At 37.7% G+C, this 17,342-nt stretch overlaps 1 protein-coding gene across 4 annotated transcripts in view; it reads left to right on the top strand.

Moving 5' to 3' along the window:
• Window positions 1–1,860: 1,860 nt before the first annotated feature.
• Window positions 1,861–17,342, top strand: part of GIGYF2 (GRB10 interacting GYF protein 2) — a 91,701-nt gene continuing 76,219 nt past the window's right edge. For all 4 annotated transcript variants that reach the window (XM_026701322.2, XM_026701323.2, XM_026701321.2 and 1 more), the window contains exons 1-2: window positions 1,861–1,943; window positions 12,924–12,981. In XM_026701322.2, the coding sequence (XP_026557107.1) occupies window positions 12,941–12,981 (41 nt within the window). In that variant the 5' untranslated portion in view covers window positions 1,861–1,943; window positions 12,924–12,940. The remainder of the gene's footprint in view (window positions 1,944–12,923; window positions 12,982–17,342) is intronic.

Raw genomic sequence — 17,342 nt, 5'->3', positions numbered from 1 at the left:
CAAACAGACAGTAAAAACACAGGCACTAATTTACAAATAGGACTGACCATATGGAACACACCTTTCAGTTTTGAAACTGCATCCAAATTGCTTGTTTTTACCTTCTCAGGCTCTATAGAGCAAGTATGAAGCTACTTTCTTCCAGACTTGACTGCATGGATAGAGAAGTTACCAGCAATGCTTTCTCTGCAAATTGTGAATTACAAGATTAGAGAAATGTTGAGGCTTTTGTAACATAGCAGTCTTTGGAATTCTTATTATGCCTAATTTTCTTTCTTTTTCCCCTAGACTTTAAAAACATTCTAAATTGGGAAAGGATTATTTTTTGCTATGAACAGCCCATTAAACAAGCACATATTAAGATGGTTGAGCTAAGAATTTTTACTAGAAAAGGATACAGTATTAATTGAAAAAATAGTAAAAAAAAATGGGAATTTAATTTTTATTTCAGGTCTAATACGTAGTCTATTGCAACATCAAGTTTTAGGTAGAAAGGAATATCCATTATATAGTACTAGAGATTATAATGTTGAAATATTTCAGTAACAGACTGGGTTCAACCATTCATACATACATAGCAAATCATTTGGTTTTGACATAGCATACTAGTTGAATTCAGCTATTATATCTTATAAACTAAGATTCATTGATTAATGCAATTATGAATTCAGACCACAAAGCTGAACTTTATCCAAGCCATTGTTACTCAACCCATGGTTTTATTTGTCAAATTTATATGGCCACCCATCTCATAAACAAGTGATTCTGGGCAACATACAGCAATGGTGAAAGACAACATTAACAATTATTAAAAGCTTTAAAATAAAACAGGAAAAATATATTTGAGCACAATGTGTGAACTTGGCATAATTAACGATAAATGTAATTTTGAATCCTATAATCTCTCTCTGAATCTATTTACTCCCTCTGCAGAAAGGACAGAAAAGCCACTCTTAATATGCAAAAACGATGCAACATGGCAAATAAGATGCATGCTAGAAAAGGAATAGAGCTGTAACCCCAACGTTACTACACCAGGATTTGTAAAGGGAGCAACTTGGCAAAGGACAACAAAGAGTAAGATATGGGCAAATTGGGTGTAACCAACTTGCGTGTAACCAACTGAGTTCCTGACTCCATCTGACCTGAAATAAAATTACAGGCTGTTCTTGCTTGAAGACAGAAACTAAGCAAGAAGAGCTAGATAGAAGTTTTACTGGAATGGATTACCAACATTTTGTGGAACCTTATAATTTGCAGGTGCCATGCAAATATGCAGGTCTCAATTACTGAATTGTTTTGGAAGTATCTAATGGTCTTTGCTATTGGAATCTGCCTTTTGCAATAAAATAAAGACTACGTAGTGTGCTGTGTGGGAATTCCTTGTCATTTGTTGAAAACAACCTACCTTATATCAAGTTTACGATGAAAATTAAATCTTAACACAACATAATAGAATTCAAAAAATACCAGACATACGCGACTTTCGTTTTTTAACAGCCTGATAGACCGGGGGGAGGGGGAATATCACACGGATCTTTAAAAAAACGCGACAGAGCTAGGTTCTTCGGGAGAGGGAATTCTTCAATATGATCGCATCGCTAAACCACACCGCCGGCTTTCTTGGTTTGACGTAGTGTATCATGTGAGCCAGTCCGCTATGAACCGAAGTCACCACTTATAGTTCAGGATTTTGGAGAGCGCGGCTGCGTCGTAAAAGGAGAGAGAGAAAGAAAGCTCGGCAATCTTCCACACCAGCGAGCGCCGCATTGGAAAACTCTTCCTTGTTCCGCGAGCCGCTTCCTCTTACCCAGCTTATCGAAAGAGGGCGGGGCCACGGCAGTGAGGTCACATGACCTTGCGTGGTAGCGCGGTAGCCATCTTGTGTTGTTGGTGCTGAGGTTTGGCTTTGGATCCGAGAGGCTCTGCGTTCGCGACCTCAGGTAAACCGGCTGTTAGTGGGCTTGCCTCTCCTCTTTCAGACGCGACTTCTTGCTGGGGTTCTTAGTTTTCTCTCCCTGGCCTGTGTTTGACTGGCTGCCGTGGGTTTTTTGCCCTGAACACACCTAGGCCTCTCGCTGAGCACCGGCTTCCCATATGTCTCGTATCCGGGGAAGCGCCCGAAGACGGGCGAAATGGGCTTGAGACTGGCGTTGGGGTTTATTAGCTGTGGCATATGAGCTACTTAAGTAATTTGCAGGGTCCGGGTGAGCAAAACGAAGCTTCGGTAAGGTGACGGCTCACTTGGCACTGACAGATCGCCAAACAGAGAGGGGCTTCTCCCTCTCCATGCGGCATATCGATAACATTTCTAAGTCTGGCTGGCTGGCTGAAACTCTGCATTCACAGAGAAGCGTGTTTATATTCCCAATTGCTGTGTATCTTCTCTTTTAACTCGTAACACAGTTGTGCTATTTTCTTCAGTACGGGATTGGGTCTACACTTTTTTTAAAAAAGGAAACCGCTCTTAACTTTCCAAGCACACATTTTACCAAACCCAAGAAGGAGGAACCGTTGACCAATTTGTCAACGGTTTGTGTAAGAATGGCGTTTAATATCTGAGTTAGGTAGTAGGGTGTACTTGTAAATAGATGGTTGTGTAGTGTTCAATAATGCACCAGCCTAGGTATTCTAGAGAAACTGATAATGCTTGATAACTCCTACTGTTTAATGGTGATAATACAGCTCAGAAGAATGACAGGCAGTTATGCTTAATACTGTACACAGATATTGGAAATGTAAATCATTTAAGCAAATAGAGATTGTATTGATGAATTCTCAAAAGGGGAAAACAGCTTTGTAGTTATTTATATGTTTAATATATGTATTTTATCTAGAATTTTATGAACTTAATAGATATTGTGAAAGAACTTGAATAAATTCCATATGCATATTTTCACAATGCAATAGAAATTACTTGTTCCTAGCTTGACTAGGCTAAATTTGCCATACATTCTGCAAGAGATCAACTGGAAAATTATTCATTTCAATTAGGTACTATATACCCAAATAATATAAAATAGACATAGATGTAACTCAAACATCATATTATCTCTCTCCTAACTAAACTTTCATTGGTTGGGTTTACACAAAACCATGTCCTATACTTACAAAGTTCAGTGAATGGATTCACAAAACACACTAAGATAGAAAAAAAGTAAATTATATTTTGGCTTAATATAGTATGTCAACTTAGTTGTGAATTGACAGCAAGGTATAGGTGTAAAATCATTATAGATTGAATAAATACGAAGGCTGTTGCTCCAATTTTCAATAGAAACCGGTAGACTTGAGTTATAGTCCCACCATATGCACAAAAACTGGCTGGATGATTTTGGCCTTGTCACACTCTCAGCCTGACCAACTTTACAGGCTTGTTGTTAGGAAAATAGGAAGGAATATTATGTATGTTTGCTTCCTTCCTTTATTTACATAAAAATTAATACAGGCAAATAAAAATCTAATAAATGGTCCTCACTCTTTTGATTTTCCACAAGAGGATAAAAATATAGTTTTGTCAGGAGGTCTGTGGAAAATGAATGGAGTCACTAATTTGATTGTGTTGTTGCTGCTATGGGAGTGGGTAGATGGATGGGGGGTTAGAGGGTTTTTATGGTAGATTTTTAAAAATTTTGAAAGCTGCCAGGAATTACCCATGTGTGAGTTGGGCAGCTATATAAATTTGTTTAATAAATTACCAAATAATAGCAATTGATTTATTATCTCAATGATAATAGTAACAGTGCAATAACTAATGCACACTGAAGAAGCTTACAGGGAATTTGCGACAAAGGCTTAGCAGTACTGACTGTTGAAAGAAAGTCCATCTTTGATTAAATAATGATCAAGGATATGACATAGGCAAACAAATGGGTTTGGAACATAGGAGATACAATATAATTCTGGAAAACAAAGTATGACAAAACCTGGTTGAACAGTGAGAGAACTAGATGGTTTTTAAAAGTGGAGTTTGAAAATCAGAGCATTCTTGCAGTTGTGAAAATATAAGAAAATACATAAGGAATTAATTCCTTTTGAATGTAAAGTATGTGAGATAAGTGCAAAGCTAGTTCTACTAATATCTGACATTTTTCTCACATGACAGTTGCACATGAATGAAATATTTAGCTACATGTATGGAGACTGTTAAACAATAGTGTAGTGTGTAGGTATGTGAATGAACTTTGTTATTCTTTACTACTGCTGTAAGGAAAAGATTAGAAGTATTTCTATCTGATTCAGTTTATCAGAGTTTGCTGTGTCATGATTTGGAACTGAGATGAGCTTTAACTGTAATATAGTTGAACTGAGCAAATTTGGAACCCATGGTTAGAAGTTGGCATTTTAAACTGAATGGTGTGAACAAGACAATTTCAGGCTTATTTTTAATGCAGTCCTGATTAGATTGTATTATTTCATGCTCAGTCTATTTAAAATATCTTTTTACCTTTGTTTCATAATCTTCAGTGTTAAAGGCTAAAGCAGACTTTCAATTATGCTTTTATTGTTTTATTTATTTTATAATATACATAAACTGCTACAATCAATGGTAGTATATAAGGAGCAAACTGGAAACAGAATATCTCAAACATTAAAAACAATATAATGTAGAAGATGGCAACAGTTGACTTGCAGGCCAAATGTCTATTGATACAAAATGGTGTCTAGGACTTTCCTGAATGAGAGAAGGGTAAGGGCCAAAACCTAGAACTACGACACCTTCGGTCTGATCTAAGTATAGTATATAAAATCATACATTGAAATGTCCTACCTGTCAATGAATACTTCAGCTTCAACCATAACAATACAAGAGCACACAATAGATACAAACTCAAGGTTAATCACACCAAACTTGATTGCAGGAAATATGACTTCAGCAACAGAGTGGTCAATATCTGGAATACTCTACCTGACTCTGTGGTTTCTTCCCCAAACCCCAAAAACTTTAACTTTAGACTGTCTACTATTGACCTCACCCCTTTCCTAAGAGGTCTGTAGGGGGCGTGCATAAGCGCACCAACATGCCTACCGTCCCTGTCGTATTGTTTCTTTTATTTTTTTTATTTTTCTTATATGTATCCATGTATTCATAACTATCTTTTTACTTATACCTATTATCTTGTAAGCAACTGACAAACCAAATAAGTAAAAATAAATATTTGCAAGAACATATTCCAAAGTGTGGTGGCTGATCTTTGAGCTTATGCTCAAAGTGGATTTAATAGGCAGTCTTTAGACATGGTGAATGACATTTGGCATGGTGGTCTTGATATATCCCAGTACCATTCCAGCAACAAAACTTTAACCTAATCTGAAGTGAAATTTATTTATTTATTTTATTATTTATCTTGAAGGGAATTTGAGTAGTGTGGTAGCCTAGTGTTGAAGACGCTCGCCTTCCACTCGGAAGATTGAGAGTTCAATCCTAGTTAGTGGCAGGTGAAAAAATATATCTCCTGCGAACTTGTAGATGTCAGGAAATGCTTCGTGAAATACTTTTGTCTTTCACATTTTAAAATGAGAATTATGTTTAGGAAATTATACACAGCCAGCTAAAGAGAATGAATGTGTGAGGAATGAACAGAAGACTTTCAAGATGAGTCATTACAAGACAGCATTAATAGATAAGACTATTAATCCTTCCAATCATCTCTAGCTTTATTAGGTCATTATATTTTATCACTGATTGTTTTATGAACAGAGGAGAAGCTCTTAAATCAGGGGTCCCCAACCACTGGTCCCCAGACCGGTACCGGTCCGTGGAACAATTTCTACTAGGCCGTCGGTTTGCTGGGCGCCGCCATCTTGTTTTGATGAAAAAGTGCTTCTGGTGAGCTTTTCCGGGTAGAAAGCAGTGTTTGGGTGCTGAAAGAATCCTCGCGCCTTAGTTTCATCGAGGGGGTGGTGGCTTCGAACAAAACTAAGGCGCGAAGATTCTTTCAGCACGCATGGCAAGGCGAGCCGAGCGACCGTCCCGAAGCCGTCGCGAAGCCCATCGACGCAGGTACAAAGGAGGAGTTGAAGGTGGCGGGGAGAAGCGGGGGACGGCTGGCTGGCTGGCCGGTCGCTCGGCTCGCCTTGCCATGCGTGCTGATGCTGGTACCGGGCCACGGATGATTTTGTAATGCCGGTACCGGGCCGCGGCACAAAAAAGGTTGGGGGCTACTGTCTTAAATAACATTCATAGATGGACATGCTTGTGTGTAATTCTGTAAGAGACTCAAGCATGTTTACTGACATAGATCCCAAATTATGGTAATTAATAAGTTCAATTATTGTAATTCATATTTTTGTATAAAGCAGATAAATGAGTAAACTATGGAGTCAACAGCATGCTTACTTGGTATTAAACAGTATTCATTAAGAACGTAAGAATATTTTCTATTTCAATGAAGTATCTTGAGGATATAGTCAAAAAGATATTAACAAATTTATAGAGGCAGCTATGGACAACTTGATGTATTCTTGCAAAACTCACAACTGCGACTACGTGGAATATGAGTTTCCATTAAGGAATACCTAGCATCAACAAGTTTCTAGAAAAAAATAACAGATGAAAGTTTTGATTAATATAGCCTACTTTCGACTATTCCAAATTGAGGAAAGTTAGCTATGCTTTTGAAATCTGAAGGTTTGTTGCAATAAATAAGATACATTGGATTGTTCATGAAGGCTAGATACTGTTTACACTTCATGAACAATCCAATATATTTAATGTTAGTAATATTATAATCTAGCAGTTTATGTCAAAACTTTGTTTTTCCTGCAAAGTATTGATAATTCCCCTCCCCCAATAATATTCAGTGTCTTCCAGTTTGATACCATATGCCAGAAAGGGTACAACAGTATCTTTTAAAACACTTTATCAATTTTGCTACAAGAACTATAGATTAAATTAAAAATGTGTTTGGGGTGTCTGTTGAATGATTATAAATATTGGCTTTTATTTACTTATTTATCCATGAAATTATCCATAAAATAGCCAACCAATCTAGTAGACCCTGGATAGGCTACAAAATCCATTATGTGATTAAAATAATTGAAAACAAAAAATGAGAAAGTCTGGACTAAAAACAATCACAATAAAACTATAAAATTGGGGCCCAACAAACTCATTTATCCCAGGCCTAGGAACAGAGCCAGGTTTTAAAGGTTTTCTGGAAGCCAAGGAGAGTGGATTCCTACCACCCTTACCTCTGGTGAGATGCTGTTCAGTGACAGAAAAGCCATGCTTCCTTGGTCTCAAAACATGGCAACATTTCATAGAAGAGACTTGGAGTGGATCCACTCTGCCTGAATATAATGGGCAGGCAACAACAAGAGATAGGTAGTCCCTCAGATAATCAGGTTCTATGCCATGGAGGCTTTGCAATTAACAACCAGAATTTTGTATTGTAATCTGAAGCCAACTAGCAATTAAAGAAGTTTATGCAGCAGCAGTGACATATGGGTGTAGTGAGAAGTGCCTTAATTGTCCATACTACTGAATTTTGAACAAACTGGATGATCTTCTAGGATTGCCCCATGTAGAGTGCATTGCCCAATCACTAGGTGACTAAAGCATTACTGATTGTCTGAAGAGTCTTTCCAAGGGAAAATAAACAGTTTATTAAATGGAAAATAAAACAATTTTGAGATCTTTACAGGCATGGCTTTTTTTAAAAAAAAAAACATCTTCACAAATTGGTTTAATTCTCTGGGCTATGTACTCTTTTTAGTATTTTGGGAGGGTTTAACATTTTAGAGGGATGTTAATTCTGTTAGAGCCTTAATATATGCGTTTTCTTTCATTTTTTTCTAAAAATTAGCAGGAAATTGCCCAACTATTTAAGCAATTGGCTTCTATATTTTGATGTTATGATACCATATGGCTCCAGGGGATGCAGAAATGACTAGGTGACTGCATAGAGTTACAGTTGCCCACCTCTAGTTTAGATTAATATCCTGAGCTCTACAAAATATTTTGAGAAGTTCTTTTAAAAAAACAGCAGACAATATTTTCTTTTTTGCTTTTGCAGAGAATGTATGTTATATTTTCTTAACAATTTTATCAAGAACCTGTGAGTATGGTTTGTTAAAAACTTGTATATACTGGCTTTTCGTATCATATAAATTTGACTGCTCCTGTTTGATTCTTTAATAAGTGATAGCCCCTTCCATGGTTTAGTTCAGGGGTGTCAAACTCAGTTTCACCGAGGGCTGTATCAGTGTTGCATTTTACCTCGGGGTGGGTGGGCATGGCCAGCTTGGGGTCACTCATGTCTGAGGCGCCTATGGTGGCCTGAGGGCTCTGCCAATGAAAATGGGCTCCTGAGCTTTGTTTTTGGCTACAACAGCCTTCTGCAACCCTCTGCCAGAGAAAACGAAGCTCGAGAGGGCCATGTACAGCCATCGCTAGCTCTGTTTTTGGCCTCTTGCAGCCCTCAGCCATCGAAAATGGAGCTGGAGGGCCACACCCCCAAGCATTGTTTTCTGCTGCAACTGCCTGCAGGCCCCCCCCCGAGCTCTGTTTTTGCTGTTTTGTTTCCCTGTGGGCTAAATCTAAGCATCCTATGGGCTGGATCCAGCCTGTGGGCCTTGAGTTTGACATCCCTAGCTTATTTGATATGATCAAAACAGAATGTTTGGCTTTTCTGTAATAACAAGAAGTAGGAATTAAAAGAAAATATTGGAAAAATGGTTCACTTAACAGTGTTACTTATGTAACAACTGCAGTGATTCATTTAATAACTCTGTCAAGAAAAGTCATAAAATGAGGCAAAACTCACCAACTTAGCAATGAAAATTTTGGGCTCAAAATTGTAGTTTGTGGAAATTTTGTGGTTCAAGTCAGGGACTATCATGTTATGCCATAAAGATAAATGTAAATTTATCATAAAGATAAATGTAGCAAGGATGAATGCAAAAACTGTAACGGGTTTAGTATCTCAACCATGCTATGAAAATATTTGAGAAATGCTAATGAGGAAAATTTGGGAAGACTTCAACCTGATTTTTGCTTTTTATCAGGGCATTGAGAAAGGTATCAGTGTAATGTGAAAAATGTATTGCATGTTTAAATCAATCAGGATAGTGAATAGGCTTGAAATAAGGTATGATTTGTGCAAATATAGAATTGAAAGTTGGTTGCTGAATGAGAGAAGTATATGATGAAACTAAAGCATGCATAGGAATAAATAGAATGGCTCAACATGGAATAAGTCAAGTATATATGGATGTCCCCTTGTAAGCCATGGGTATAGGAATGAATATATAAGAGAAGTTTGTGGTAATATTAGAATTTCATTGGTTGGGGACTTGAATATGTGTGTGTACTTTACTATACTACTGTATGTTGTTGGCCGAGAGTTAATGTTTTATAATAGATGTTGGCTATATTATTTAGCAAGAAAACAAATTGTTGGTTCATGTCCTTGAGCATGAGTGCACCATGTGAATTTAAATAAAAATGGTGAAAAACTAAAGGAGTTTAATTTCTGTATTTTCATAGGATGCTTATTAAATAGGAAGAAATGGATGGAGGAATTTTAAGGTGGACAAATACTGATAGAAAAGTGGTATGTTGTCTATTTCAAGTAGTGAAGAAATGAAAATAACTGTTAATAAGAGCATGCTTCTGTCATCTGATTATATGAAAGTATGAATCGTGTATGCTAAGAGAAACATAAAAGTAAGTGGAATGTCATACTTAAAGAGTACATGTGGTAATTCAGGAAAGAAATGGAGTCAGAATATATAGGTGCTAAATGTATATGGATTGAATACTGAAATGATGGCCAGTATGAAAGAAGTACTTTGAGATGGTTTTGTAATATAGACATAATGAACGAGGATTGTGTTGCCAAAAAGTGTATATTAGAAGACTGAATGGGTCTAGAGCAAGGGTCTTCAAACTTGGCAAGTTTAAGACTTGTGAACTTCAACTCCCAGAATTCCTGAGCTAACATGACTGGAGGAGGAATTCTGGGAGTTGAAGTCCACAAGTCTTAAAGCTGTCAAGTTTGAAGGTCTAAAGGAAGCAATTGAATGAAAATGATGAGATTTTTGAAAAGAGAGAGAGAGAACGATTCAAGTTTAAAGAACTTTTTAAAATCTTTTACTTTTTTTAGACTAAAATCCCTTTATGCTATAATTTTTTCACTGGGGAGCGGCTTGAAATCCATGACTAATTTTTTACACTTTTTTTTTTATTTCTGCAGCACTTTTCAGATGCAGTGAACAAAACTAATCATCTTCTGATTGCAGTCATAACATAGATTTATTTAGTTTGAGGCTTGATTGTCAAAGAAAAAATCTTTCTTCTTATTCTACCATACATCCCTTTGTGGTTTTTGCAGGTCTGCCACACAATATTCAGTCCTTCAGATTCCAAAGTAGTTTTTCTTAGGTAGCTACTATAGTATACAGGCTTGAAAAGCACCGGGAGCTGCGGGAGAGAATTGAAGACAGTTAAGACCCCAGATACATAGATATTTCTCACTCCCAGAATATTTTAAAGTCTATCACCAACATTTTATTAATGCTACTCTTACTTTCTGTGGATATTAATGTAATCTCCCAGATACGTAAGTCTTCATCTCTTTGCAGAGTCTCTCTGGTATTGAAAAACAACTAATATCCTATCTTACTGCCTCCCTAGGTAGCAATAACAGGTTAAGTGTTAAAATCTGTTAGTTTCTACTTAATAATACAATGTAACTTATACTTGACAAATTTAATCGTACATTTTATTTTTTATAAAGTTAAATAGAGCTGTACTTTAACTTTCTAGGGTATGGTGTTTGGTCTCCCTCTCCCCCCCCCCTCCCTTTCATGCACTCCTTGTTACAGTATGATGGACCTGTTCTGTTTTTTGAGTGGATTACCAGAGAGACATGTACTAGCAAGGGAGAATTGCTGGGCAAGTGTTTTAAGGTCCTCCTGTTTTAAGAAGTCTCCAAACTCAGGTTAATGTAGATTTGTAGAGAAATATAAGTGTAAACATTCGCTCAAAGCAACAGAACAATTAAGATAATCTTTATCTGTATTGTATTCTTTCATTGAATGTTTTTGCTCCTTTGGTTGGACATAATTTGCCACTGGCAGAAAGATATTTTAGTGCATTATAGAGCATCATATGCAGAAACAGGAAATGTGTTTTTTGTAGTTGGCTTGTGATTGGTTGGGAATTGCAGGATTTAGTCATGCTTATAGCCACTAATGTTACTTATATGAACTTTAAATTTGGTCAAGGGTCATCTCTTTAATCACTTTGGATTGATTTTTGTTTTTCTTTGATTGATTTTTTTAAAAAAGATCCAGGGCTGGATATGGATACAAGTTCAAGAGTGGAACTACCATCAGCCACCTCTTGTACACATGGATGACATCAAGTTGAATGTTAAGAGTGAATGAGACATCAACTCACTGATCACCTGACATGGATCTCCAGTGAGGACATTAGGATGTCATTCAGACTAGAGAAGAGTGGCTGGATGGTAATCAAGAGAGGAAAAGTAGTTAGGATGGATGGGATGGAACCACCAGAGGGCCACATAACATTCAGACCAGTTACAAGTAATTTGGTATGTCATAGTCACATGGGAACCATGGCAAGGAAGTAAAAAAGACAGGAACATCCAAGTACCACGAAAGGATCACAGGTCCTGAAGAGCCAGATTAATGGGAAGAACAAGATCCATCCCATCAACACTTATGGTCTATCATTCATCAGATACCCTCTTGGTATAGTGAGCTGGCTCAAAAAGGACATGGAAGCTGCCAATGTGAAGACCCAGAAGCTCTTCATGTACAGTGTACAGAGGTTTCCACCCTAAGTCTAACACCCAGAGACTGTACACTAGCTGGAAAGAGGGTGGACAAAACCCAGAGTACCCAGGAATACATCAGTAAGATGGCACCCAAAGATGAGCTTCTAAGAGAATGCCTGAGTCAGCAGAGAATGCCTCCCAGCAGACATTGGAGGAAGTGCCATGGCAAGGCAAAACCCTGCATATGATGTACCATTGACACAGATAGCTGAGGTGGCAGATATTGGGAAATCCTACCAGTGGCTGAAAAGGGCTGGATTAAAAGCACTGAGGCACTGATCATAGCAGCACAAGAACAGCACTAAGCACCAGATCCATAAAAGTAGGGATCTACTAGACAGGATCTAAGTACAGGGTATGAAGAGTGGCTCCAACAGATCCCTGGAACATCAGAGTTCTCTGTCCTAAAGAGTGCATTGTTAGGAACAGCTAAGATCCTACGCAGAAAACTCCGAGGTCTCTGGTAAAGGAGAATATTTTCGCTAAAAGTATTTAACAGAATCATGCTGTTTCATGCATAATTCTGATGAATTATGAGTGAATCCATATATCCCTATGACTTATGTTGTTTGTTGCATTTGTCTTAGAAGAAAAGCCCTTAGTAACCCTGGAAGTCATAGGCTAGTGGATCACAGGCTATTTGTGAAGTGTGTGAAATAGACATTGTTTGTAATTATACCTTTATAGCAAAGGTATAGCAAAGCCCAGAATCTTTCTCAATCACACAAGATATGACATCTGTCTGCTGGCTTGTTGTATGTTAGACTGCTATACTTTGGAATACAAAGTTAGTAAAAAGATTAACTACTTCTGCTTTCCCAACTCAAACATTGACAAACATTCTCTGCCATCCCTGACCCGAGTTTTCAGGTAGACAGAATTGAATTGGTAGCAAAAACTAGGTTTTGATTAAAGAATATACTGAAAGGAATGTGAGGTCTTTTAAAGGAAGCATCTTTGCTAATGTTGAAAATGGAACTATTGAATTTTACTGGAGACTGTGTTTTATGCATTTATTAGACTAGAGGACCTCCAAGGTCTCTCCCAGTAGAGCTGTGGCACTAGAACTTATATACATTCTTATGTATTCATAGTTTGTGTTTTCTTTTTCAGGTTAATATTTTTCAAAAATGGCAGCGGAAACTCAGACACTTAACTTTGGACCTGAATGGTAAGTCTGTCTGTGTCTTTATTTCTCCAAAAGATTTTCTCTTTGAACGTTGATAATATGGTAGCTGGTTTATCAATATATTGCTCCAAATGACTGTGGTAAAAATACACGAGGTGTTGAATTCCTTTTTTAAAATTGCAACTATGTAGGTTATTTATTTAAAGAGTTTATATGACTCTCTATCTCACATATTAATCTTAGGCTGCTCCCAACAACTACTAAAAACATTACATAAAGCACTTTCTCATCAAAGCTACATAGCCATCCATACTACTGACCCCCAACTCAACACAATCCTGTGGAGAGGGGAGGGAAAGCCAGGGTTCATGGCCTTCAGAGGGCTAAAAGAATAGACCCCCCCCCCCAATATCAGGTGGGAGACTATTCTAAATCAAAATTTCAGTTTGAATTGTGTTGTGCTGTATTGGAGACATCTCAAATCAATTTTATGATGTCCTATGGTGATATAATTAGATGTTATTTTCCTTTAATAGTCTTTCTTACTTGAAGAAAATATTTGTATTTACTTCTCATGTTGCTTGTATATTATCTGAAAACAAATGAGTCAGAACATGGTTTTGGGTTTCACCGTAAGCAAATGAGAGCCTTGTTGAATTAGCCAGTTATCCATCTAATTCAGCATTCTTGTGCTATATCAGGCCAAGTCACATAATATAAAATAGGATGATGGCCCTCTTTTGCTGTCACTCTAAATAAAAGGTGATTACTTGAGGTGGTAATCAGCAAGTAGAGGCTTGCATATCATGGACATATGATTTGAACAGATGATAAACAAGAAAGAATAAAAAAAGCTTGCTTGGCCAGATTGAGGGAAGTAAAAAGAAAAGAAAACAAGTAGATGGATCATCTAAAAGAGTAGAATTCTGTGAATCAGACCTGATTCAAATTGATATTTAATTTTTAAAAAGTGTGATTCAAGCTGGCAAAGAGATTCTGGGGCACACTAGTTTTGAGGGAATTTATACAAATTTATACAGCATATAGACTGTAATGCCAGTTTTGGGTCAAGTGGTTAAAAATAGGAATCATAAGGTGTTTAAGGTGAATTAACCCTATTAAGTTTTAGTGGGTTGTAAATATTGTAATATTTCAGGGACATCATTTTGAATAGTTTCATGGCAATATATTTTTGCCTTACATCTTGTTTAAACAAGAGATGAAACAAGAACAGCACAAAAGCTTCTAAATCAGTAGTGTCTCCAGGAATGGGGGTGGAGTACAGAATAACAAAAGTAGCAGTATGGTAGGGTAAATCCCACCCCTTTTCCATATCCATTGTAATATTTCATGCACATCAGTAGGGATGGCTTTTGCAGCACAGTGCTGCTTTCACCATCCTGATGGAAGTTGCAGAATCTCAAGGATACCACTGCTCCTGATTGTTCAACAATCTCTGAATTAAGAAGCATAAAACTCCAACTGAAAAGTATAATATTTTAAAACTACAGGTAGTCCTTGGTTTATGACAGCAATTGTGAGTGGAATTGATATTGCTAAGCAGTATGATTGTAAAAGTGATGTTAAGAGATGGCACTTAGCAACAGCAGTTCCATCAATCCCAGTTTTACCATTAATCAAGCACCACGTGGGCCCTTTGCTTTGGAAAACCAGCGGGGAATGTCAAAAATCACACTCACATGACTGGGGCTGTCTGAAATGTTAGAATTGCATGCTGGATACTGGTCATTCAGCACTATTGTAATTTAAGACAGCCGCAGAACAAATGGATGTTAAATGAGGACTGCCTGCAGTAACAGCTCTGACGTTTCCATAGGCTTTTTGGAATGCCAGTTTTATACTGGCACTGATGAATTACCATTAACCTTGCCTTTATGGGTTGGAATTCTCCTTGTGAAATTCTTGGGTACCACAGGGATTGTCGTAGCTGGTTAGCTAGCTTAGGACACCCACTAGTGCTAATATTCTGGCCTTGATGTTCAAGGATATTCAAGGCAAATAAGATTTCTTTTTTTGGATAGCAGTTGGAAGAATGACTTGCCTTTTCTTTACAAGCAGTGGAACTTTACTGTTTCTGATCATTGGGCTTTGTGGAATTGCAGAAGAGTTGGCATAATTAGTTGCCAAAGTTGGCCCATTATTAGTGGCAGTATTCCATGGTACTAAAATTATGGCTTGCTGACATTGTTCTATTATAGTTACTGTATGAGTGAAAGGTAGCAAAAGCAGGTTGATAGTGAGACACAGTTCCACAAAATAGGTCACAGAGAAAGAGGCTGACATGAATGTTTTTAAGAACAAGAGATGGTAAGAGTTATGATTGTACCTTGTGTGTCAGCCTCTTTCTCCTGACACCTGCTCACTCTTTTTTGGGAGACCTACATCTTCCTAGTCATTCAGAATTTAAAAGTAAATTTTGATACAAGAAAGAATCATAATTTATTTGCCTTGAGTGTAGCAGAGTTGAATTCCCAGAACTGCTGGCAGAATCACCCAGAGGGATATCATTTCATACACACAAAAGTGCTTAGAACTGACCACATCGAAAAATTAAAAGCTGGGAAAGTGAAGTTCTAAAATGAATGAAATACAAATAATAGCCTTGCTATCCTACAAAAATATTAATAGGCAACAAGTATAATAAGATAGTAAAATAATTAGCTGGTACTTGACTCACTGAAGAGTCCTTTGCATCATTCAACTCCTTCCCCCTTTTCAGCATTCTTTAAATATACTGTCTAAGTGAAATTTATATGTAGCAACATTTCGGCAGAATCTCATCTGCCATCATCAGGCTTCTGTATTGTGTTTGTCTGTGAGTCACAGCTTTCAGGTCTTTTTTCAATCTCTAAAAAGACCTGAAAGCATGAATAGAAGAGATGAATCCACCAGACTGTCAATTATCTGGAAGCCTGCACTCTCAAACAAATAATCTCCACACCACAAGCCAGGCAAACACCTGGGCACAAACAGACTCCTCCTGATACCTCCAGCTCAAACACACCCCAACCAGGCACCCAGATGAAACCTAGCTTCCTAATAAATGATAGCCATCCATTTACTCAGAGCCAAGCCGCACTAAAAGCCTCCAATACAGGAAACACAATGTTGCCAGCCAATCAAGACAAAAAAAGCTACAAAACAGACAGAAAATATTAGAAACACCAATCAAGCAGAACACAGCAAACTCCAAGACCAATAAACACAGACCAAGACTTCCAACCAATCAGGATGAAGAAAAAACCATTCTGGCACAGCGTAGGCTAGCCCCAAATTTAAAACAGAAATGGCTGTGAAAGTCTGACTCACAGACAAACACAATACAGAAGCCTGATGATGGCAGATGAGATTCTGCCGAAACGTTGCCACAACTTTAAAAGCACAACTATAACGACATGGGAAAATACCGTATTTCCCCATGTATAAGCACCCCCTTTGTATAAGCCACCCCCCCAATTTTTGGACTGTGAAGTTTTGAAAAAAATATTTTATTAGAGAAACAAGTTATGAAGAAAGAAAATTTACAAAGAAACAAAATTCGACGTCTAGATCTACAACTTCGGTCATGACGCCGAAAGCGGTGCGGGCGACGCTAGCAATCTACGCATCGGAACGAGAGTAGGAACGAAGCATTCAGGCCGATGCCTAGCGTATGCATTTCTATCGCGTACTCGCACTCGTAATCGTATCATCACGTACAATTTTTACAAAAAAGTATAGCATACTGCTGGAAAACCAGTTTATTCCTACTTTATTATTTTATGCATTTTTCACGTATAAAAAGTGTACCTGCTTTGTATATGCCACCCCCCTACTTTTTGGGCTTGAAAATTTTGGAAAAAAGGGGTGGCTTATACATGGGGAAATACGGTACCCAAACAAAGCTGAATACCATACATATAAACACCCGTGAAAACTTAAGAAAACACACACACACACACACACATTGAAAATAATAAATGTCAAACACATTCATATTATTCCCACATTCACATGATTAAGCACAGAGCCACTAATTCTCTGAGAACCCCAGGTCAGGCCTTGAGGGACTCCTGAAAAATAAAGAAAGATGGAATTGAGGTCACTTCAGGGAAGCAAATATTCCATAAGGCAATATGCCATAGCAGAGAAGGCCCATCTCCTCAGGCCTGCCAATATATTCTTCACCATGCTGTGGAGTCTGCCACTATAAAAAGCCAGCCTCTGCTGAGAGCCCCAGCTTTTTGACTCATCTCTTTGACATAGAGCTAGTGTCTCTGAACTCTAGAATAGTTAAAAAGCAATCTATAGCAAATCAACAGATCTGAAAAAAAAGGGCACTGACTACTCAAGCATAAGTGCAGCCTGGGGAGAGCAGTGAAGATCCTCCCACGCCTTTTCCT

Source organism: Pseudonaja textilis, chromosome 4 (genome assembly GCF_049901715.1).
Source record: "Pseudonaja textilis isolate UNSWEBS1 chromosome 4, rPseTex1.2, whole genome shotgun sequence".
Taxonomy (NCBI): domain Eukaryota; kingdom Metazoa; phylum Chordata; class Lepidosauria; order Squamata; family Elapidae; genus Pseudonaja; species Pseudonaja textilis.
Note: the sequence above shows the minus strand (reverse complement) of the source record. Positions and strands in the feature narration are given on the sequence as shown.